This window comes from Alosa sapidissima, chromosome 23 (genome assembly GCF_018492685.1).
Source record: "Alosa sapidissima isolate fAloSap1 chromosome 23, fAloSap1.pri, whole genome shotgun sequence".
NCBI classification, from domain to species: Eukaryota; Metazoa; Chordata; class Actinopteri; order Clupeiformes; family Clupeidae; genus Alosa; species Alosa sapidissima.
This window is the reverse complement of record NC_055979.1, coordinates 8,471,295-8,496,294: the sequence shown is the minus strand read 5'-3', so window position 1 is coordinate 8,496,294 and position 25,000 is coordinate 8,471,295. Positions and strand designations below refer to the sequence as shown.

General features: G+C 46.2%; 2 protein-coding genes across 2 annotated transcripts in view; one reads left to right on the top strand and one right to left on the bottom strand.

Moving 5' to 3' along the window:
• The window catches only part of mgat5 (alpha-1,6-mannosylglycoprotein 6-beta-N-acetylglucosaminyltransferase), a 149,350-nt gene extending 138,583 nt beyond the window's left edge, over positions 1 to 10,767 (top strand). Inside the window, 5 exon segments of the mRNA XM_042080918.1 lie at positions 549 to 695; positions 1,033 to 1,149; positions 3,776 to 3,850; positions 8,560 to 8,717; positions 10,344 to 10,767. Coding sequence (XP_041936852.1) covers positions 549 to 695; positions 1,033 to 1,149; positions 3,776 to 3,850; positions 8,560 to 8,717; positions 10,344 to 10,542 — 696 coding nt within the window. The 3' untranslated portion in view covers positions 10,543 to 10,767.
• Positions 10,768 to 18,730: 7,963 nt separating this feature from the next.
• The window catches only part of LOC121698644 (transmembrane protein 163-like), a 54,314-nt gene continuing 48,044 nt past the window's right edge, over positions 18,731 to 25,000 (bottom strand). Inside the window, exons 6-8 of the mRNA XM_042080928.1 lie at positions 23,447 to 23,558; positions 20,972 to 21,113; positions 18,731 to 19,299 (exon numbers count right to left, since the gene is read on the bottom strand). Coding sequence (XP_041936862.1) covers positions 19,239 to 19,299; positions 20,972 to 21,113; positions 23,447 to 23,558 — 315 coding nt within the window. The 3' untranslated portion in view covers positions 18,731 to 19,238. The remainder of the gene's footprint in view (positions 19,300 to 20,971; positions 21,114 to 23,446; positions 23,559 to 25,000) is intronic.

Below are 25,000 nucleotides of genomic sequence, written 5' to 3'. Positions count from 1 at the left end.
CGCGCACATGTGTGTGAGGTCACGATCTGCGAAAACGATACAGAAAGAGATTGTTTTTGTGATTGTGTCCCTGTGCAGCGGAGGAGTGTAAATGTGTGTATGTCCAGTGGACAAGTGTGTGTGTGTGTGTGTGTGTGTACGCACTGACCCATGTGGGAATGAAGTGTTTTTCCAGCTGTGTGTGTGTGTTGACTCACTCCGTTGAGTCCTTGTGCAGATGTGGAGCGAGTGCACATCTGGTCCATCTGGGCCCTGGCGCACGTGCCTCTGTCCTCCCCCTCACCAGTTTCCCCAGGCCCTGCTCATCTCTGCTTTCATCCTGGGAAACTGGAGCCTTGACCCAGAGCCAAGATGGCTCTCGCTGAGTGATGTCATTGTTTGACATGTGTTTAACACACCGGAGAGAGAGTGAGAGTGAGAATAACAGGTGTGCTCTCTTCTTCTTTGTCCTCCTCTTCTCTCTCTCTCTCTCTCTCTCTCTCTCTTTCTTTCCCTCTCTCTCTCTCTCTCTCTCTCTCTCTCTCTCTCTCTTTCTTTCCCTCTCACAGCTGTTTGTTGGTCTGTCCTTCCCCTATGAGGGTCCCGCCCCCCTGGAAGCCATAGCCAATGGCTGTGCTTTCCTCAACCCCAAGTTCACGCCGCCCAAGAGCAGTAAGAACACTGACTTCTTCAAGGGAAAGCCCACCCTACGAGAGGTAAGCACACACACACACACACACACACACACACACACACACACACACACACACACACACACTACTCTCTGACTGAACTCTCACAGAGCAAACCTGCCTATGGATCGCTATGACCCTGCTCATTGCAGTTTGAGGATGTCAGTGTTATTCATGCATGACTAAACTCCCACAAAGTGTACAAAGGCTGGGTGTTTTCTGTTCTCAGTTTTCCCAATTACTGTTCCCATTTGGAGGGAGTGTGTTTTGTCCCTCTTGGTTTGCCGTATCTGACCCCCTCAGTTCACTGTTTCTTGTCTCTCTCCTCTTCCTCTTCCCCCTCCTCCTCCTCCCCCCGTAGCTGACCTCCCAGCACCCGTATGCGGAGGTGTACATCGGCCAGCCTCATGTGTGGACCGTGGACATCGAGAACCCCGTGGAGGTGGACAGGGCCGTCCGTGCTATCCTCAGGCAGAAGGTACACACACACATATACACACGCACACACAATACACACACATACACACACAGGGCACACCTGAATACACACACACACACAATACACACACATACACAGAGCAGTACCTGCATACACACACACACAATACCTTTACAAAAATTAAATGTTTGCAGGTGATTTCTGGGAAACAAATGAGTTCACTAGAAAATATTGCCAGAAGTTTGCCAATGTTGGCAGCTAGAGGCAAACTTCCAGCAAAGTTCTGGCAACAATGACAAGTTTGCTACTAGTGGCAAATGTGTTCGTCAGTGACTTGCCATCACACTTAGCCAATTTACACAAGCACTAGCAAACTTCCAGTGAATTTCTGGACAGGGCACATGTGTATACACACACACACACACACAATACACACAAACACAGTGCACACGTGCATACACTAAAACACATATCAACAGCTCTCTGGACACACACACACACACACATACACACACGTACGCACGCACAACACACATATGCATTCACACACACACACACACACACACACACACACACACACACACACACACACACACACACACACACACACTACTTTGAGTGTGTGTCCTGATCTCATCTGTTAGGCTGGTTTATTCCCCCTCAGCCAAAAGAGTGATAAAGTAGTCTCATTGGGAAATTGATTTCAAACAGAAGCACAGAAAAGTGATTGGTCACTTTCATTTAGCTCTGGTCGATGCAGAAGTTTGTTCCCTGAAAAGTCTTCATGGTGAATAAGAGTTATCAACCTGTTTCAAGCTCAACAACTTCGGGAAAAACAAACTAAATTATTTATACAGGCCATGCAGTATCTACAAACTTCACAAACTTCTTCAAAGTTACAAACTGAAGTACTTTGTTCATTCATTCCTTGCACTTTATTTTCACATTTAACCCTTAGAACCCGATTGACGCAAAGTGCGTCAAAAAACACACTCTTTCTTCTCTGCTACATTGCTCCGGAAGTGTTCATCGCAGCGAGATGAAACCTTTATTGCATGACCGAGCACAAGTGGGGCTTGTCTGTACGATCAAGTATGAACATTTAAAAAAATCATGAAATTCCTATCAAATTCCTGCATGACATCCAATTCAAGGCTCACATTGCATTCCAATTTGTTCAACAAAGAAACACATTTTTTGCCTTTACTTTGCTCATGGCAATGCAGTAAAAAGTTGAGAATCATTATGAGTGCATACACCTAGGCACGCACTGGCTAACAAGCAAACTCGGGTCAAGTCAGGTCAGATCAGTTCGTGTCACAGATATGGAGCGCAGAAAGGTCATTTTTCCGTAAATCACACACCACATATTTCTGTAAATTGCTCAGCCCCAGAGTATCCCTCCAACATGGCAATTATATTGCCCGATTCAGAACAGTCTGCCCTACACACACATGAAATGCATGTAGGGCTATTAGCTTGCTGTGCTGAGATACATGTCAAAATATAAGAAATTTTATAATACACTTTTTATATTTTAATTCATTAAGAATCAAAATAAAATCAATGCTAGTACTAAAACATGAAATGATGGCATATCTGGATAGCCTAGACTCTGCTGAAAACAATATATAATATGTGTGTGTGGCACTTACAATGACCAGAATAAATCCTTATGACTAAAGGTGGTGAAAATGCCCTAAAAACAGCTTAGGGTTCTAAGGGTTAACATGAAATGTATCATAATGAATGATTACACACACACACACACACACTCACACACACAGAGAGAGAGAGAGTGAGGAAGGGCACACATATCCCCATTCTATCTGATTAATGCCTGCTGTTATCAAGGCCAAGTGGAGGCTTGAATGGAATCACACAAGAACACAATGCTTGGAGCAGCTCTACGGATCACTGCTGCTTGTGTGTGTGTGTGTGTGTGTGCGTGTGTGCGTGTGCGTGTGTGTGTGTGTGTGTGTGTGTGTGTGTGTGTGTGTACAGTATAATGGAGAATGGCTGATTTGAGGGCCAGGGGTAGCTCCCTTGGGGCGGTGGTGCTCTGGGGCCCCTGGCTTGTGTGTGTGTGTGGACTGTGCCCAGAACACAAAGGCATGGTTGATGACAGAAAAGATTACAGATCTCAAACACTCCCTGGATTCTGCTCTCAGACAACAGCCCAGGCTGTGTGTGTGTGTGTGTGTGTGTGTGTGTGTGTGTGTGTGTGTGTGTGTGTGTGTGTGTGTGTGTGTGTGTGTGTGTGTGTGTGTGCAGCCACACGCCATCCCCTTCCAATCAGCCCTCATCTCAATTGTGCGTGTAGCGGGGAGTGTGTGCGCGAGCCTTGCGGCGACCCTGGGGCCGTCCAATCAGCACGGGCGGCACAAAGGGCAGTGTTGTCCCAGCAGGCCCTGGCGTCAGGAGGGGACCGCTCATGATGAGGGACGGCTCAATGATGAACGCACTACACACGCTCTCTCTTTCTGTTTCTCACACTCACTTTCACTCTATCCCTCTCTTTCTCTCTCTATCTCTGTTTCTCTCTATCTCTCTATAGCTATCACATTCTATCTCTATGGAGTTTGTTAAGTGAGTCTACACAGAAGCCTTTCCTGTCAGTCCTGCCATTTGACCTGTGATGCGTTTCCTGTCCCTTCCCCCACAGATCGACCCATACCTGCCATATGAGTTCACCTGTGAGGGGATGCTCCAGCGCGTCAATGCCTTCATCGAGAACCAGGTACACACACACACCCCACCCCACACAGTTTAAAGAAGGCCAGACGGCCGAAACGTTACTTCAACATTAAAACATGGAGCAGAGTGTGCGGCATTCTCTTTATTTTCTTTAACATTTATATGCACAAGAAGCCAGCACCTCAGGAAAGACTTTATTGGTGTGCGATACCTCTTTTTTTCTAAACACACACACACCCTACCTCATCAAGAAGCAGGTATACACACAGCTACTCTGTTCAGGTGCATCAGCCTGCTTTGCAGTTGTTTTGTGCACTTCTCTCCTTAACTTATTTACTTTAAATGCAGTTTGTATCAGCAAGCAGTTCTACAAAACAGCCCCTTTGAATTTCCTTGAGCATTCAAAAGCAGTGTGTTGAGTATGAATCATTTGTTTTGTTCTGACAAGTGTAGCAATTTGTGTTATTTTCCTACAGTAGTTCTCTGCTGTAGTCTGCCTCCATTTGTGTGTGTGTGTGTGTGTGTGTGGTCGTGGTCCATGGTGACTCTGCAGAAAGCAGTGACACTGTGGAGGTGACACTTCAAACAGAGCTTGTGCTCCTCACGCCAGGCTCCATTCAGCAGAACAGGAAGCTGGCACTCTGGGGACAGGAAGTGACATATTAGCCTTGACAGCTCCTGCAGAGGGCCTGCAGTGCAGAGTGGGAGTGGGCCACAGGGTGCCTGCGTAAAAAAAAAAAAGAAAAAACACTCCTGTACGGGTTCCAGTTAGCCATGAGGACTCACACACAATCGCACACACACACAAGCACTCACAAACACACAGCACACACACACTAGTACACACACATACAAGCACATAGACACACAATTACAGACATACCACATGACACTACAGGCACACACACACACACTCTTTCACCTCCGCTTCCACACAGGCCGTGTTCTTTGATGTAGGCGGGCAAACATCCAGGTTGCCATTTGAGCCTAATCCCTTTATTGAGATTCCAATCCTCCTTCTAATCTCTCCTTCCGAGCCTGTTTAAATCCCAACTCTATATTTAGTATGGCATGGAAATAGCCACCATGTGTATAATTATTATATTATATTCGCCCGTGTTATTGGTAAAGTTGAGTTTACATGCAGGTGCTTGGAAAGTAAATGAGGCTGGAAAATCTATTTTGAAAATGAAAGCTCATCCTCCGGTGTATAGAAATGTACAGTTCAGAAACACACATACTGGTAGGCACACATATACACACACACACACACATACAATCAATGCCATATAGTATGTAAAAAATTAGCCACCTTTGATATTCAGCCCCCTTCACCTTATGTGTGTGCGTGTGTGTGTATGTGCGAGTGTGCATATGTGCGTGAATTTACATTACACATTAATGATGAGCCAGCAGGGGTGGACAGTAACTAAGTACATTTACTTGATTACTGTACTTAAGTATAATTTTTGAGGATCTGTACTTTATTTGAGTATTAATATTTTTAGAAACTTGTGACTTTTACTCCACTACATTTGAAAGACAAATACTGTACTTTTGACTCCACTACATTTGAAATATGAGCATGAAGAACTCATTACTTTAAACCACATTTGATTCTTTGAATGCAATAATGCAATAGACCATCTTGAAGTTCCTTTTTTTCAATAGTCCAATTTGAACTTGGCTGAATAGTGACAACAGATCAGATCAGAACATCCTCCAGCCTGAGAGAACCCTGACGGACCTGTTAGCAAGCGAGATTTGAGAAGTAGTCTGGTGTTAACCAGCTATCCTCCATGGTGAAAATGTTTTAGATTTATGTACTTATTTTTCAGACTTCTGATTTAGCAACTTGTATTGGAGTAATATTTGACAGTGTATCTATACTTTCACTAAAGTAAAGGAATTGGGTACTTTGTCCACCTCTATGAACCAGTAGGCTAGTGCATGTGTGTGTCTGTGTGTCAACCTACAGTATACACCTCTCTTTTCTCTTTCACTTCACTCTATTTATCTATCTATCTCTTCTCATTTCATCCCTCTCCCTCCATTTTCTCTCCCTCGTGTCCTCTCTCTGTGCCTCTGTTTCTTCTCACACCAGCGTGTCCTAACCGCATGTGACGTGAGCACCAGCAACTAAATCAGTTTGATTATGTTCTTTTCGATGAGAATGTCCTCCTGACCGCATGTGACGTGAGCGCCAGCAAAAGTTTGATTACGTTTCTTTCAATGAGAAGGCAGTGGTGTAGTCTACGGGACTACGCAGTGCACCCACTTAAAAAGCATCAACATCTCAGTATACCGACTTAAAATAGGCAAGGATACGTATTAACATTTGGGGTTGATCACAGTATACCCACTACAGCTAACTTCTACATCACAGTATGTCCACTACAGCTAACTACTACATCACAGTATACCCACTGCAGCTAACTAGACTACATCACAAACAGATAACTAGACTGCATCACAGTATACCCACTACAGCTAACTAGGCTACATCACAGTATACCCACTGCAGCTAACTAGACTACATCACAAACAGATAACTAGACTACATCACAGTATGTCCACTACAGCTAACTAGGCTACATCACAGTATACCCACTGCAGCTAACTAGACTACATCACAGTACTGTATACCCACTGCAGCTAACTAGACTACATCACAGTACTGTATACCCACTGCAGCTAACTAGACTACACCACAGTATACCCACTGCAGCTAACTAGACTACATCACTGTGAGAATGCCCTAACTGGTCGGGAACAGAACCGGAGCTGTGCAGCGTGATGCAGAACATTTTGAGCAGAACCTTTTGTCGGGCGTCCTGTTTCTATTTTCTGTCTGTCGCTCATGTTGTTCTATGCTATACTGAATGAGGAACATGACGCAGTGGCATATTTAACAGATGCCGTTAGGTCAGAGAGCATTCCATGCTACACAACTGATGCTCACATGCAGTTAGAACAAGCTGTTAGCTCTCCCTCACTTGCAGTGTTTTTCCAGTCTGTCTCTCTCAGTCCTTCTCTTTCTCTCTCTGTCTTTCTCCTCCTCTCTTTATCTCTTTTGCCCTTGCCTCCCTTTCTCCTCCTTTCACTCTCTCATCCTTCTCTCCGTGTCTCTTCACATCTCTCCCTCTCTCTCTCTCTGTTACCTCTCTTTCTCTGTTCTCTCTCTATATATTTCTCTCTCTCTCTCCTTCATCTGTGTGTGTTGTTGGTGTCAGTGTCATTGTAAATGAGTTCTGTCTGAGGGATGATCTGATCTGAGCTGAGACGTCTCCAGTAGAAGTTATGACACTGTTGTGTGCCTCCACTGCTGAGATCTGTCTCCTGAGAGCCATCACAGACCCTACACACATACACACACACACACCAACTGTCACCAGCAGTCACCAGCAGAAAGAGAGACGTCTGTGTATGGTGTGTGTGTGTGTGTGTGTGTGTGTGTGTGTGTGTGTGTGTGTGTGTGTGTGTGTGTGTGTGTGTGTGTGTGTGTGTGTGTGTGTGTGTGTGTGTGTGTGTGTTTGTGTGTGTGTGTGTGTGTGTGAGAGAGAGAGTGACTGTGTGTTTCTGTGTTGATGTCTAGTGTTGATTCTGTGCAGTGCCACATAGCTCTGCTGGCTCTGGCTTTTATTCCAGTGTGTCACATTCCCTTCCATTCTATGCCATTCATTTTTTACTCTTTCATTTTATTCCATTCTATGCCATTAATTTTCTACTCTTTCATTCCATTCTATTCTATGCCATTCATTTTCTACTCTTTCAATCCATTCTATTCTATGCCATTCATTTTCTACTCTTTCATTCCATTCTATTCTATGCCATTCATTTTCTACTCTTTCATTCTATTCCATTCTATTTCATTCATTTAATTCTACTCCTGTCAGCCTGGGTGAACTCAAACGCACCTGTTAGCAAATTGAAATTTGCCCTGCACGTCTGTCTGGAGACCCTCCCATTGAAGCCGATTTCTGAATCCCCAAAAACCCAGGAACCAATCACAACTATGTATCGGCACGACACAGAGAAACACAGTTAGTTAGCGCTGTTCAACACAACCAATTTCTGCACTGATGGCGTCAGTGTTCATTTCAGCGCTGGTTATGGCCCTTAGAAATGGAAAGGGCTTGAATGGTCCCCAGACCCTTTTCTCAAGCTCCGTTGAGATTTGAGAAGCAGTCTGGTCAAAGATCCTTGATTACTAACAAGATAGAGCAACGTACCGTAATTTCCCAACTATTAGCCGAGGTTTATACATTGATTTTGCCAAATGTCTTCAGCTATGAGATTAATACAAGAGGGCAGTTAATATGGTATTAATATGGTTTTTGTTTTTTTTAACACTGTCCTGCGATTTGTCCACAATGCGGCTAATACACAGGAAATGACTGTAATTCGTTTTATGGGAGCAAAACCGGACCGTTCCGGTCTGCATAAGCTCCACGTCAACCCTCTGTGGTTTGGTGTTAGCCAGGCTGCCCCCATCACATTCCACTCTTTCATTCTGACTCTACTTCATGCCATTCTGACTCTACTTAATGCCATTCTGACTCTACTTAATGCCATTCTGACTCTACTTCATGCCATTCTGATTCTAATTCTAATCTGATTCTATTCTCTCCTCTCTCATGTCTCCCTTTCTTGCACTCTGTGTCACTCTCTCTCTCTCTCTCCCCAGTGTGCTATGTGTGTGAAGTCGGTTGATTAGCGTTGTGTTGTGATGCTCTGTGTGCCCCCCTGCAGGACTTCTGCCACGGGCAGGTCATGTGGCCGCCCCTGAGCGCCATGCGGGTGAAGCTGGCGGAGCCGGGCCGCTCGTGTAAGCAGGTGTGTCAGGAAGAGCAGCTCATCTGTGAACCCTCCTTCTTCCAGCACCTCAATAAGGACAAGGACCTGGCCAGGTGAGGCACACACACACACACACACACACACACACACACACACACATAAATGTGCACGTACCAAAACACACACACACACACACATAAACGTGCACATACACACACACACCCGCATGCACACAATCACACATGCACATACACATACACACGCACACACTCATGAAAGCACATACACACATGCATGCTTGCATGCACGCACACACAGTATTACAAGTTGTGTTGCAGAAATTACATCAGAGGTAACTGCAAATAAGAATGGAAACAGCTTGTAATAGCGTAATTATTCCAGCTAGTGGCAGCATTGTCTTAAGATATTAAACACTGGAAGTAACACTGCCCCCTTGGGTTGAAAAGTAACATTGCTAATTGCCATTTGTAAATTTGCAGTGCTGCCACAAGGTGTCAATCACGAGCCGCCTAATTCTAGGCATGGGTGGTGGGCATGCCAAAGCAGCGCTGACTGGAAATCGAATTACGCTGCACCTGTGTGGCATTAAACTAATTTATCAGTCATCACAACAAGCTCAAGGAGCTTCGCCACTCAGTGCTGCCAACACTAAACAAATCAAGTTAAGCCCCTGAAGATGCGCACAGCCTGACTCAAACATTCACCTCTTTGTCTTCGCACTACCGTCCATCCTCATCACTCTCTCTCTCTCTCTCTCTCTCTCTCTCTCTCTCGCTCGCTCTCTCCCTCTATCTATCTATCTCTTGCTCTCTCTAACTCTCTTGGCCTCTCTTTCTCTTGCTCTCTCTATTTCTCTTTTGCTCTCTCTCTCGCACACACACTTTCTCTCGGTCTCTCTCGCTCTCTCTCTTTCTGATTTGATTTGGGTTAAATGCACAGAAATGAAATATTGCAGGAATAAACCCTGGTAAAAATGGCATTTGCACAAGCCTTGTTAAATGAGTGTACTGCAGTGATTAACTCAGTCATGACTCTTCTCTCTCCCTCTTTTTTAATGTTCCCTTCTTTTCTCTATCTCCTGTCGTTCTCTCCTTCTCTTCTCTTTCACCCCCTCTCTCTCTGTTTGTCTCTCTCTCCCATCGTCCATCTTTTCCCTCTCCCATCCTTCTCTCTCTCCTCCCGTCTCCATACCCTCACATGTTCAACACCTCCCTCATTTCTCACTAACACACACACACACACACACACACACACATCTCTTTGTGCTCTCACTCCTCTCTCACACTTTGCTGGTTGAATATTTTCATCTCTTCTCTTTTTTTTATCTCTTCTGTCTCTTCCTGTCGCACTTCTCTATTTCCTACCCCCCCCCCCCCCCCACACACACACACACATTCGCACACACACACATACACACATGCACACACACACACTCCCTCCTTCTGTTTTCCACTCATATCTATCACTTTCTCTCTCTCACACCTCTCTCCTCTGCTCCTCCTCCTTCTCCCTCTTCCTCATATCTCTCTCATCTTTCCCTCATTCTCTCCATCTTTTTCTCATTCTCTCAACCCCCCCCCCCCCTCCTTTTCCCCCTCTTTCTCATGTATATCTCATTTCCCCTGTTTCATTCGTTCTCTCCCTCCCTCCCTCTCTCTCTCTCTCTCTCTCTCTCCCCCTCTCCTTCTCTGGTCCCCCTCTCCTCTCTGGTGTGGCAGGTTTGGCATTGACTGCCAGACGGTGGAGTCGTCGGGGGACACGGTGGTGCCGGCGTACAGCGAGTCCCGCAGACACTGCATCTTCCAGTCGGACCTGCTGCTGTTCAGCTGTGCGGGCGCACACCCCTCCCTCAAGCGCATCTGCCCCTGCAGAGACTACATGAAGGGACAGGTGGCGCTGTGCCAGGGATGCTTATAGCCCACACACATACACACACACACACACACACTCATACACACACTCATACACACATACGGATACACATACACACACACATATACATATACATACAGTATGTGTCACGTGTGTCTCGTGCAAACATGAAATACCACCAGACACCAGCCCTGACATCTTCTGCAGCATACACACACACACAGACACAGACACACACACACACACACAGACACACAGACACACACACACTCCTATAAACAGATTATGTAGGATCATACATTGAACATGTGGGCATAAGCTACAGATGGATTGACACGGGCACACGTATGCAGCGGGCACAAATCTGCTGGCCGCCATGACAGGAAGGACCGTGGCCTTGACCGCTAAACAGAGGACCATGAACACAGCAAGATGCATGTGTGGTGGAAAGGGTGGAGTGTGTGTGTGTGTGTGTGTGTGTGTGTGTGTGTGTGTGTCTTTTAGGCAGAGTATTACATACCTGAAAGACCTGAAGCTGAAGCCCTTGGCTGGTGCAGGGCTACTTCACACAGACACACATACACATTAAACACTCCCTAAGACACACACACACAGACACACATACACATTAAACACTCCCTAAGACACACACACACATTTGGATGGACACAGAAATACAGACTTCTACAAGCCTGAAATACTTGAAATGGAAAAGGTTGGTTGTCCTGCCTGGTGGACTCTTGCTAAAAAGAGAAATTCTTGATCACCCCTCGTCTGTTGTGAAGTAGGTTGAGGATAACACACTCTCAAAACGCACTCAAATACACACACACTCCTTTTGTCCGAAGAACGTCATCATTTGGGACCAAACTTGTCAACAATAGACAGCAAGGATTTGTTGTCCTGTTCCTGCTCCAACTTACCCCGACGCTACAGACTGATGTGGACTTTGAGAGACTTTTGGACACTTCCTTAGCCCTGTGTGTGTAGGTGTGTGAGTGTGTGTGTTTGTGTGTGGGAGAGGACACACTTTCACCACAGGGCACCCTAGCATAGTGGGAATGCTAGGCTAGCGGCTAGTTGTAAGGAATGCTAGCACAGAGAAGCGCAGCGCAGCTACGCTCTGGTCTTTACACTGTATTGCACCCCTTCTCTCCTCTCCTCCTACACTCCTCTCCTCTCCTCCCCTCTTCTCTCCTCTCCTCCTCTCTCCTCTACACTCCTCTCCTCTCCTCCCCTCTTCTCTCCTCTCCTCCTCTCTCCTCTACACTCCTCTCCTCTCCTCCTCTCTCTACACCCCTCTCCTCACCTCCCCTCTACACTCCTCTCCTCCTCTACACTCCTCTCCTCTCCTCCTCTCTTCTCTTCTCATTCCCTCCGTCCCTGAAGCCTCTCCACACTCTGGAGTGCAGCAGCAGAGCAGTGGTGGTGTTGTAGATATTCCCAACGTTCCCAGCAGTGTTTCCTCCCAACTCCCGTCCTGTTGTGGGTTTTTATTCCTTTACAAATGTCCAGAGGGGTCTAGTCTAGTCAGTAACCAGTACTCCGCTTCCTTTGAGGCAGCAGAGGCGGGGAAGTTGAGCTAGCAGTGTGTTCCGCTCCGCCCCAACCCCGACCCCACCCTCATGTCTGCTGGTAGGGGGGCCACAGGGGCCATTTTGTCAACAGAAGAGGCGTTAAACTCTTTTTTTTTTTTTGGAAGGTTTGCCTGAACCGCCACAACACATGGCAGCTCACAGTAGGAGACGGACTCGCCACATCTGGCCTGCTTCCCCTGCAGGATCAAACTATGGCTGTTTGGGACAGGCTTCCCCATCACACACACACACACACACACACAAACACACACACACACACACACACACACACACACACACACACACACGCATGCATTCACTCACTCAAACACACAGACACACACGCATTCACTCACTCAAACACACACACACACACACACGTATGCATGCACACACACACTCACACACACAAACCCACTCCAACATTGACAAACAGCACCCGACTAGTACAAGCTGGTCAAGTATGCATCACTGGTGCTGTTACCACGCAATGCTGCCCACCGCAACACAACTGCCACAAGCTGCCTGTTTTATCAGTGATGCCCCACCAGCCCTCGCACCTGGCCAATCACACGGACCCTACTTACCTTGTCCAAGCTCAAACACCAATCACCAGTCTCCTTTAACTTGGCCATGGCCCTTACCTCAGTTAATTAAACAAACTATCCCCCACCCTCCAAAACAGTTGCTCCAATCTAAAGGAACTGGACTGATATTTATATGTAGAGAAGCAGCCATCTCTTTATTCTTTCAAAGAGATGCGTATGCCGACATGTGTACATATGTCTGGATGTGTAGACATATTTACTTCACACACTGACCTTTGACCTTCTTATTTGATGATCATGTGATCGGCGTTTGTTCGTTTCCCTTCAGTTGCTTGCAGCTTACAGGATTTACAAAAAAAGAAAAAGAAGTTTCATCTTTGTTGGAATGAAATGCACTATCTTAAAATATTTACTGATGATAAACAAAAAAGTATGTTGACACTGTACATTGTTCATATTGGTTTTTAAATTCTTTTTTAATTTATTTTGTATACAGATCTTTATCTTTTTTTGTCTGCTAATGTTTTATGGTGATTTTATTTTGATGTTATTCTTTTTGGTATTTATAGAAGAGAATTAACAGTTTTCATTTTAATGATTGAGTCTTTGTTTTTATTTATCAGAGTAATTTAAGCGTGTTGACATTGTAAGTCCGAGAGCAGTCACAGCCCCTGGCGGAGGTGGAACTGTGGTGAGAGAAGACTTGGCAGCGCACGCCGGAACCTGAGGCTCAACCAGACCCGATACGATGCAGTCCGGTTCCAAACCCAATCTGATCTGACCCAAACCAGGTCCACATCAGGGCTGGTTCTGTACTAGATCAGGATCTGGTCCGAGATCAGAGCTGGAACCATACCAGAACCGGGACTGTGTTCGAGTCCTTTTTGTTCTGGACCCAGATTAGAACTGAATTGGACCCTGATCCAGTGCAGAACCTGCCCTTGTGCTGTGCTGGGTGAGGGTCAGACCTGAGGCGGACGCAAGCCGGTCTGAGACCAGAACCGAGCCAGATCTTGGCCACCATTAGCTGTAGTCTATAAAGTAGAGAGATGGAGAGAGAGAGAGAGATGGAGAGAGAGAGAGCCTCCTGTCCTAGTACAGCGTAGCGTTGCAGTGAGTGGGACGAGAGTGACCCCTGCATTCTCCTCTCCTCCTCTCCAGAATGGCACGGCACTGCTCCGCTCTTTAAGCACAGCACCGCCTAAAAATAGAAGGGCCTGGATAGGTGTCTGCAGGCCCCACAGCGACACACACACACACACACACAGAGAGAGTACCTGCTGTCTGTGCCAAAGGCCATCTCCCCTGGGCCCTCAACCAGCCCAGCAGCCTGTGCTGCCTCAGAGCAGGAGCCTCAGTGTGTGTGTGTGTGTGTGTGTGTGTGTGTGTGTTTGTGTATGTGTGTGTTAGTGTGAGGGTTTGTGTTTGTATTGTTAGCATGTACAGTATGCATATGCTTTAGTCCATGTGTATGCATTGCATTGTGTGGCATGGGGCCCAAAGGTCTGAGATTGAAATTGATTTAAATGTCTTCTCTCATCACAGCTCCGTACAGTAAAGCTACCTTTCTTTTTTATACTGAAGATTAATGCAGCTCACCCATATTTTCTTTAAAATGCCAGAAAACACCTCATTTGTCACTGTTATTTGTTCTTTTGCCTTTTTAATATTGTTTTAGCTCTATTTTCTGTCCCTTTGCACATTTGTAAATATAGACAGATCTCTTTAATTAAGTTCTATATCCTTGTTTCCGCAGCTTATCCCCCCCTTCTCAGTTCTATGTTGGATCTGTGTCTTTGTAAATAAGATGGTCAGGTCTTCAGTCGAGCTGTAGTCAGAAGCTTTGAGTACAGGATGTGCCTTTTGATGGTTGCTAGACCTGCTTGTAGTACTGTACCAGACTCCGTGGTGTACAAATGAGCTAATGCATATGCTGTGTGTGTGTGTGTGTGTGTGTGTGTATGTGTCTGTGTCTGTCGTCAACACGCTTTAAAAGCTATGTGCACCCAGAGCAACTCGCAAGCTGCCAACATCAGTGCCCATGCTGTGTGTGTGCATGCGTGTGAACGCGCCTGTGCGTGTGTGTATGTATGCGTGTGTGCGTGCCTGTGTGAGTGTGTGTGTTGGTATGTAAACCCAGTCTGAGGGTATAGTGTCCATGCCCTGGTTATGTTGCCTGTGCTCTAAGCATGGTGTTTCACTCTGGGTATCACCCCATACAGACAGTATAGAGTTTTTAAGTCATGGTACCTGTATTGACCGTAAACAGTTCTTACTCGAGGAATATCACCCATGCAGTATGGACTGCAGTATGCAGTATGGGCTGTCCAAATTACGTTGCAGTTTTCAACAGTATTGCCTTTTCACAGCAACAACACAGCACCCTAAGGATGCACACGGCACAGCAACTAGACATTTAGCCATTTCCATTTCCAGAGGATATTTGGTATTGATTTATCACTTTTTTGTAATTACACTGCAGAGAATGGATGCTATTTCCACAGTACACTGTTTAGGATGTCGGTAGTGCTCCGTAGAAGCAGAATATATCATCCTATGAGCAGGCAGCGTGCTAACACAATCCTGCTCTGGTGTAGGTAGGCTAAAATTACAGAGTAAGTCTATCTTCAAGTATTTAGACAGATAAATAGGTATTTTTGGATGAATTTGTAAAATAAAAAAGAACTGACATTTTCTCTGTGTATTTGTGCATTGTTAGTAGCCTGGACAACCTTGATTTAATTTCAAGGAGATACTAGTCGTTTCCCCATCCTGAGTTCCCTGACTATTCACAAAGTGAATGAGTAGTAGAATTAGATTAGTAAAATTAATCAAACAACAGCACAGTTTCAATGGGTGTGTGGGTTAGTTCAGAAACCTTCCTTAATGACATCCAGAACCATGGTTCTATCAGGCACGGAACCATAGCTGGGCACAGTTCTATTGGGCATGAAACTATAGCTGGGCACAGCGTAACTGGCATAGGCTTCATGGAGTGAGGTGATGGGTTTTGGTATTTTGTTTTTATTTTATTTATTTTTTTGTTTTGTATGTTTTGATTCTCACATGTTGGCTATTTTAGTTCTGTGTACTGAAGTTTGTGCTAGCCATAAGTATGGGCATAAGGGTGGACCTAAGTTGGCATAAGCGCTCTCGTGAAGGAGTTAGCCGCAATCTCGTGTATCTGAAGTATAGAGCTACTCTTCATATCTCCTTTAAAGAGTGGTAGCCATTTAAGTTATTAAATCTGGCCCTGGGAGGGTTTTAAGATGCTATGAGTTGTTTTATGAGACATTTTATGTTTTGAGGCCAGTATCAAGAGATGTTGCTCTGTGGAATCGGAATTGGTCTATGGATGACTGGGTATGGGGGAAATAGTATAGACAACCTCTACTGGAAAATATTTTATTTCGGTCAAGTTTTTAGATAAGTGTCACTTAGAAAGGAGAGGGCTGTCAAACTCATAGACCTGACCGCAAAGTCCAATTCCCTCCCTTGCTAACACAAGCTTCCTGGTGACGTTTTACGTTGCTTTTTCATGTACTGGGATTTATTTTTTTGATTTATTTTTTGGTTAATTTTGGACAATGTAAAAAAAAAAAAAACAACAACAAATATGGAATGAGAAAAAAACTCACAACACATCTGTTTTCTCTGTTTTGATGAATAGTCAGGATATATCTTTATTTTTCAATAAACCTTTTTCTGTGACGATAGACGTCTTGTCACGTGTGGTCTATATAAATATACATGTGTACACTACAGCAGATCATTTGCAACATATACATTCAGTACATGGTCATATTCCGCACACAGACTGGCCCTGTGGCCTAAATACAACACGTTACAGGAGAAACCAGCTGTGCCTGTTCCCATGGAAACAGACTCCGGGCCACCTCTTGCGCGGAGCCGGGGGAGTTCCGCCGCCCAGGTCGACGGCAGGTGCCCTCCGTGACGAGGGCTGCATGTGTGTATGTGTGGGGGGCACGTATTGCTGCGGTGTGAGTGTATTTGTGTGTGTGTGATCTAAATTCTACACTAAAAGCTGCTGGAGCGGTCTCGCATGCATGTCTCGCCCCGTCTCATTCTCGAGCTGTCGACGCGGTGGAGAGAGAGAGAGAGAGAGCGAGCGAGTGGCAAACGCAGTAACAATCATAAAAATAAAATGTGTGAAATCGAGGAACAAGCGCAGGAAGGCTGGGAGGATTTTTCAAGCTAGTTCACAGCGTTAGTACCAAGAGAAGAGGAATCATTCATGTCTGTTTTTTTTTTTATTTTATTGTAAACGAGACTTCAAAACATCCTCTGTGAGGAAATTTCATTCAACAACAAAAATATGTAATAATAACAGAAAAAAAGTAAGTTTCTTCTGAAGAAATGATTTATCATCTGGAGTACAGCAATGCACTCGTGCCAAAAAACGCACTTTGTAAATACGATATTACAAGTCAGACTTAAAAATTTTACAATAAACTCTACCTGCCCACAATCACAGTTCTACTTCTATTGGAGCTGAATATGTTTGGCTCGGAGTCGAAAAAAAACGACAAAAAGAACACTCTTGGCTGACTACCACCCACATTTTGAAACATTACACCAAAGTGTGTGTGAGGCTAGAGAGAGGACTCTTGATTGCTACAATCTAAGTTTTAATAATTCAGTAAAAGTTCACATCACTCAGGACTATAGCCAGAAATAAAACTATCTGTACATATTTGTGTGTGTGTATTTGTGTATACATAAGTCATTAAGGCTTTACACTGAGGGTCTGACCTTGCCTTGTGCCACTGAACTGTGTGCTTCTACTGCCAGACATACTGTGCTTCGCGAGGGGCTAACAGGCCAAGAGGAGAGGAGAGGTGAGGAGTCAGTCTAGCCTACGGCACGGAACACAACAAAACAGACGCTCAGGTTGGGGGAGACGACGGAGGGGGGAGATGCGGGTCCAGTTGCACCGCACACCGAGGTTTGTGTGTGTGTGTGTGTGTGTGTGTGTGTGCGCGAGTGTGTGCTTGTTTGTGTGAGGGGGGTTGTAAGGTAGTGTATTTACACAAGGGGCTACAGCAGCCCATTACCTGTGGTGGTCCTTTTTTTATTAGAATAAAAAAAAAAAATACTGACTTACACGATAACTACGGAAGCGTCTGACCTGAGACCGGACCGGTCAGATCAGAGCCGTATGAGGGACGCATCAGAGCCAGACGAGGCTCGTATATGAGCACTAGATGCGTCCCATCAGTCAATTGCCTTCTGGGTAACGTAGGAGATCAAGCACACTATCACCTCTCAGATATTCCCCCTTCAACATGACTCTAGTCAAAGAGCATAGAAGTGCTCTTTGACTGTTCTTTGAAGCACAGTGTACTTCTATGCTCTTTACTTCAGGAGCTGATGTCCCGTTATGCAGTTGTGCTTTATAAAAAGTTGTGCTCAGGCGGAGATTATATATTAGTGTGATTTGCTGGCTAGGGGCCCCTTTGGCAGGAGTTTATCTGTACATCATATACAATATGTCAGTTATATCCATACTGTAAGTTATGGTTTGTGTCATTGTCATGTTAAACATTGCGGTCAAGTCCTCCCCCCCCCCCCCCAAATTAAGTGGCCTACATTACTGTGCTGTGGTATGTTACAGTCATGGAGTCAGCTTTGTTGCTTTAACTGGGATAGCAGTGCTGCTTTAAGAGGAAGATACACTCCCCGACCTCTTTTAGAGTTTTAGAGCCAAAAGTGGCTTTGTTTGGCATGTAGTCGCATGTTAAGTATACTGTCGCTACATCTCATGAACACACACACACACACACACACACTAAGGTGAATGAGTTTCCCTACATGCTGCTGTTTGGCTTCTGCCTGAAACACTCAGTGGTAAAGAGACAGCCTGGGCTATTTTTGGAAGCTTGTTACTTGTTCTCAAGTTTTTCTCCAATCCCCCTGAGGCACGGGAAGCGTTCCCCCATCAATAACGCCACCGAGCTGATTTACGCGCCGACGCTGTCAAATCAGAATTTCATTTCCAGCAGAGGCCTCTCACGGCCTCTCATTTAGCTCTCCGAATGGGCTGTCACACACACACACACACAATCCTGACAAAAACGTAAACACAAATTCAACAGTCTCATGAAACATTTACAGGCCTCCTTCCTAGAAGACAGTCATGAGACATACCTAACCAGGAGATGACGGAAGGTTGCAGCAGAATCTGGACAGAACAGGGGTGCTGTCTCCCAGAGGCAATACTACATCGCACGTCCTCAAACCGGAGAGCGATTACCCATGAAGCTCTGCTCTCAGATGGATTATTTACATAGCAGAGGCTGAGCCGGTGACATGGTCAGGGGGTGTGTGTGTATGGGGAGGGGGGTTCTGGGTGAGGCAATGTAACAGTAACAGAGGACTGGCTGGAAAATACTACTGACACCTCGTGGTCAGTATTAATACGTGTGTGTGTGTGTGTGTGTGTGTGTGTGTGTGTGTGTAGGGAAGAGGACTGTGTGTGTGCGTGTGTTGGGGTGTGTTGCTGCTGCAGGTTGGGGAGAGAACACGGAGATGAGGTCATCCAGCCTTTCCAAACACACTCCCCTGTGTCCCCCTGTCCCGTTGCCGTGGGCGACTGTCACTCAAATCTCTCGTAGTGCCTGGTCTGTCTGATGCGAGGGACCATATCTACCAGCAGCCTAAGAGGAGGAAGAGGAAAAAATATGTCAAAACAAGAGAGAGAGATTACTCTGATGAAGGTCTGACTGACCAAAACATCAGTAATAAATAAATCAATAAACTGGATGCACCATGAAGCAAACAGTGTTGCGCTTTTCTCTACTATGATCATTCTGGCCAGTGTTGGTGTAAGACTGAGGGACACACGGGGACGATGACCAAGAGGAGGGTGCTGACGAGATGAAGGTGTCTGGGGCTGAGATGAACACACTGCTGTTGATGTTTGGTTGTCAGTATGAGGTTTCTCACCACACTGGGTTTGACACAACAGCTGATTTAGATTTTTAATTAGACTGTTTGTTTTTTTTTACTTTATTGTGCCTCCACCCATCTAATCATAATCACCCCCTTGTTTTGCCTGACATTTCTCTGTCCTGTCCTCTGGGTTGTGTGCAGTTCAAGTGCCCTGGCTGCCAAGCAACGTGCAGGTCTTTCTCCCGTGAGAGAGAGAGAGAGAGAGAGAGAGAGAGAGAGAGAGAGAGAGAGAGAGAGGCTGCCATATTCATGAGCGTGCAGACGGTCTCATTTCTGTCACATGACCAGAGCTGAGCTCACCACTTCACCACCACTGGGGTATGAAGTACATATGCACAATATGTCAAGAAAGGCTACAAAGAAATGCTATACATTACTAATAAGCATCATAACCAGGTATGTAAATGTTAATTTGGATAACAAGTAAAGAGTTATAGCATAGTATATAGATAGAAGCCACTTTTAAAATAGTGCATATGTATAGTAGCTCATAGCTTTTGCACTGACCCAGCTAAGGCCATAACACAAGTGTAAGCCCAAATCCAAGTAGGACCTCTTCAGGACACTGCTAAGCCTCGTGTGGTAAACAGCCCAGAAATGCCACACACACACACACACACATACACACACCCTATGCCCCCTTGTATCTCTGCTGCCCCAGACACAGCACTGTGCTGCATGGAGACATGCTAAGCTGCTGAGTGGGTGCTTATCTGTGGGAAAGTTTCCATGTGTGGCTCTGTGTGTGCGTGTGTGTTCGAGTTCCATGTTGCTATCTGTGTGTGTGTGTGTGTGTGTGTTCGATTCCATGTTGCTATGCGTGTGTGTGTGTGAGTCCCGTGTGTTTATCTAGGTGAATCACACATGTGAACCACTCATGTTTATTCTATACGTCAGGAGGACGAGGTCAATGGGAAGTGTGTGTGTGTGTGTGTGTGTGTGTGTGTGTGTGTGTGTGTGTGTGTGTGTGTGTGTGTGTGTGTGTGTGTGTGTGTGTGTGTGTGTGTGTGTGAGAATATGTATGTGTGTCTACGTATGTTTTTGAGTCCCATGTGGCTATCTGTGTGTGTGAGTCCCATGTGTTTATCTAGGTGTATGTGAATTAGCATGTCTGTCCTGGTGTGCATTCCAGTCCAATGTATAAGTATAAGTATAAGTATACTCTTTTGATCCCCTGAGAAAATTTGGTCTCTGCATTTATCCCAATTTGTGAATTAGTGAAACACACTCAGCACACAGTGAACACACAGTGAGGTGAAGCACACACTAATCCCGGCGCAGTGAGCTGCCTGCAACAACAGTGGCACTCGGGGATGTGTCTGTCTTTGACGTGTGTGTGTGTGTGTGTGTGTGTGTGAGGAGAGGGAACCCACTCACTTGACTCCATAGGCCAGGATGATGAGTCCAATGAGGAGGCCTATTGTTCCGTCCAGGTACCACACCTCTGGGTCGTGCTTGAACACCTCCGCACTAATCAGGATGGAGAAGCCCATCACGCCGCCCACCAGGGAGTTAAAGCCTGTAGAGGTCAGGGAACACCGGACACACAGAGAGTTAAAGCCTGCAGAGGTCAGGGAACACCGGACACACAGAGAGTTAAAACATTCAGAGGTCAAGTCTAATTCCCTAACCAGTAGGCCACAGATGCCCGCTAAAGCTTGTTCAGGTCAGGTCAGGGCAGACCAGACAGACGCCCACCACAGAATTCAAAGAGACATGTGGAATTCTGTAGGATGTGAGTTGAACCAGAGACTTCCTAATGAGGAGACAGAGCACTCAGAGTCCTCCATAGAAATGTTTGGGGTTAGTTCCTAACGCCAATATTGTCTAGACATATCCCGCCCCTTCTGCACACCAAAAGTCGGAATGTGAATACATCGTGCCAATCATGTGTTCTCGCAGCTTGGTGTCGTGAAGCCTTGCACACGCACAGTGTGCCCAAAATAGCTGTCCGATAACTGCCCACATGGCCGGTGAGTGGGGGTACTTGGCTAAAAGGACTTTGGCTGAATGCAGTTGATTTGTATTTATTGTATTTAATGAGAGCCAAAAGAGTGTGAGTGCTAGCTAATTTGCATGCTAACATGCTAACAGTGGATATCTGGACAACACAGAACACAGATATTTATGAACGTGGACAGAAATCCATAGCACACAATGGACAAACAGCCACAAAGTGTTTGGTGGACTTGTGGAATTGCTGCGTTTGTGTCCAGCACTGCAGCCCTTGGTGTGACACTTCACCCGATCAATACCCCACTGACCACATGAGAGGAGAAGAGTATGATGACAGACAGACAGGAAGTGAGGTGAAATCCCATGATTCCATGGCAGTGTCTCACGAGCTCTCCATCACGTGTCATGCGTCACGCGTCTTCCCTCAGATGACCGGCCTGGCGTCGAGTCTCTCACAAACTCCGCACTGAAGTCTCTTTGTATATCAGTGAAGAGATTCTTTATCAGGTCTTTACAGTGGGCCGTCTGTTTCTACAGTCATCAGGCTCCACGATACAGTTCTTGAACTCTACTCTGGTGTTCTATTAGGGGTTTCAATGGGGTCTTGAACTCTACACTGGTGTTTTTATAAGGGGTTCTAAACACGGCGATTGGAACGTTCTACACCACCCCTTTCGATCTGAAATTCCAATCGGATGGCCAGGTGGTTTTAGTCCGATCGAGGCATGAATTCCGATTCTAATGGGATTAAATGTTTAAACCCTCCTGATGCGTCTCCCTGCAGCTGTGCCTCAGACTAAGTGTCGCCGTCTCTGTCAACTAGTCTGCTGCTGTTGCTGTCCAGACAACATCTCCGCCTCACTCTCTCTTCCTCTCCAGCATGGACTCTCTTTCCCAGTGGTGTGACCCTTCTCTGTGTCCACCTCAACTAGCCCCACTGCTGAGCCTAGTCGGACTCAGGCAAGGTACAGTGTCCTCAGAGGGACATAGGCACCACAGGCTTGTCTGTGTAGTGTGTTGACGAGCAGCAGGAGACTTGAGTGAGAAACAGAACTTTGCTGATCCACCAGCACCATTGGCCCGGGACAGCTGCTCTGGTCCACGCCCAAGGACATGAGTTGGGGCCGCGTGATTGGCTGGTGGGGGTGTGCGGAGGCACGTGATTGGTGGGGAGTGGTGGGGCGCTCCAGGGAATAGGTGGAGCCGTGGTGCAGAGGATGCGGGTGGAGAGGGGGGCGTGTCTGACTGCCGTTAAGAAAGTGGGGCATCCTACATCCTGCTGCACCTGCTCTGACATCAGCACTTTCACAACACACACACACACACACACACACACACACTGCCCTTTTCGTTCTATCTCTCCCTTTCTGTCTTTGTCTTTGTCTGACTTCTCTCTCTCTCTCTCTCTCACTCTCTCTCTCTCTCTCTCTCTCACATTCTCAGTGCCTCTCACCGTCTCCTCTGTTTCTCGGTCTCATTTCACTTCCTTTCTCTCCTTCTATGTACTTTTCTTCACACTCTCTTTTGCACGCTGTTTTCCCCCACTCTCTGAGTCTCTCTCTCTCTGGCTCACACTCTCTTCACCTCTTTACCTCTCCCCCCCTCTCTCCATCTCATCTCTCTCCTCCTCTCCCCCCTCTCTCTCTCCATCTCTCATCTCTCTCCTCCTCTCCCCCCTCTCTCTCTCTCCATCTCTCATCTCTCTCCTCCTCTCCCCCCTCTCTCTCTCTCTCTCTCCATCTCTCATCTCTCTCCTCCTCTCCCCCCTCTCTCTCTCTGTCTCTCTTGCCCCCTCCTCTCTGCTGCACAGGTGGGTGTGGTCCAGGGGGGTGATGCTGAGGTTGGTCCTGTTGCCATGGCGCAGCACCATAGCGATTGGTTTCCGGGGTTACATACCGTCGGTGATGAGGGCCCGGCTGGTGAGCACCCTGCCCAGCAGGAACTTGAACACACACAGGATGAGGCACGTAATCCCACTGACGATGGACACGCTGTAGAGGAAGTCATCCTGGAGAGAGAGAGAGAGAGAGAGAGAGAGAGAGAGAGAGGGAGAGATAAAATAACAGAGAGGGAGAGATGAAGAGAGACAGAAAGAGAGAGAGATTAAAAGAAATAAAATGGGAAAGAGAAAGGGAAAGAAAGGAAGAAAGAGAAAAAATAATGAACGTGGTGGTAAAGAGATAAATAAAGGAAGAGCCAGAAATAAAAAGATATTGAAAGAAAGAATGCAGGCAAGCAGTAAAAAGACAGGAGGGTAGAAAGACCGGAAAAAATCCAGAGGAAAGAGAGAGAGAGAGAGAGAGAGAGAGAGAGAGAGAGAGAGCGAGAGAGAGAGAGAGAGAGAGAGAGAGAGAGAGAGTAAAAGAGAGCGGGGGAGAATGAGTAAGGTTTTCAGGCTTAAGGAGCATCATTAATATTGCACCAGGCCCTCACAGGCATGAGAAACTGCATCTCTGCAAGGTTACACGCATCAAACACGGCGGCAGCCAACAGACAGAGAGAACTCTGCTAAACGGAAGCTTTGTTCTCTCCACACTTTCTCTGGATCGGCATCAATCGGAGCTGCTGCAGGACTAAATGAATAGTGATGCACTCCCATACGGTGGGCTGCTTTAAATAGCAATGCTCGGATGGTGATTGGTGTGGTTTTCTGTCAGAGTGTAAACAACACACTCCCCACGGGACTGCTGCTCTTCAAAACCACCACACACACACAATCACACAGGCACACACACACACACACACAATCACACAGGCACACACAGGCGCAGTGCACCTGAGCTCGCATTGCTGATTAGGAATTGTTGCCACTAAAATGTCTGTGCTCAGATTGTCTGTTTGAGCGTGCTCAGATTGTGCTCAGATTGTCTGTTCTGTTTGTGCTATGAGAGACTGGAGTAGGTATGAAAGGGCGCGTCGCTAGTCCTAAGTGTTACTGTCGCTGCTCCTGCAACTGCCTGGCAGGTTGACAAGGCTGGAAGAGTTTCACAAATGAGGGAACGATAAGATTTAGACATGCAGGCACTGAGGACATAACATCACTGAATAGCTAACCCCAATCTAGGAAAGGAGGGAGGAAACTATCTCTCTCTCTCTCCCCTCCCTCTGTTTTTTTCTCTCTCTCCCCCTCTCTCTCTCTCTGACTGCTTCATCCTCACCTCATCCCACGCTCCCCAGTTACCAACTTTCACTTCCTTATCACTTTTTCTCTCTTCAGTATTTTTGTCTTTCTCACATAACAGTCTCTCATCCTGCCATCTGCACTCATCTCCTCCTCATCCATCCTTCCCTCCATCCCTCTGTCTCTCCCTCTCCCTCCCTCCCTCTCTTCCTGTCTCTATGTCAGAGGCTTGTACAGGGACAGGCTTGTCTTCAGTAGATCAGATCCTCTGAAAGATGAAAATAAATAAATAAATGTGTGTGTGTGTGAGTGTGTGTGTGTGTGTGTGT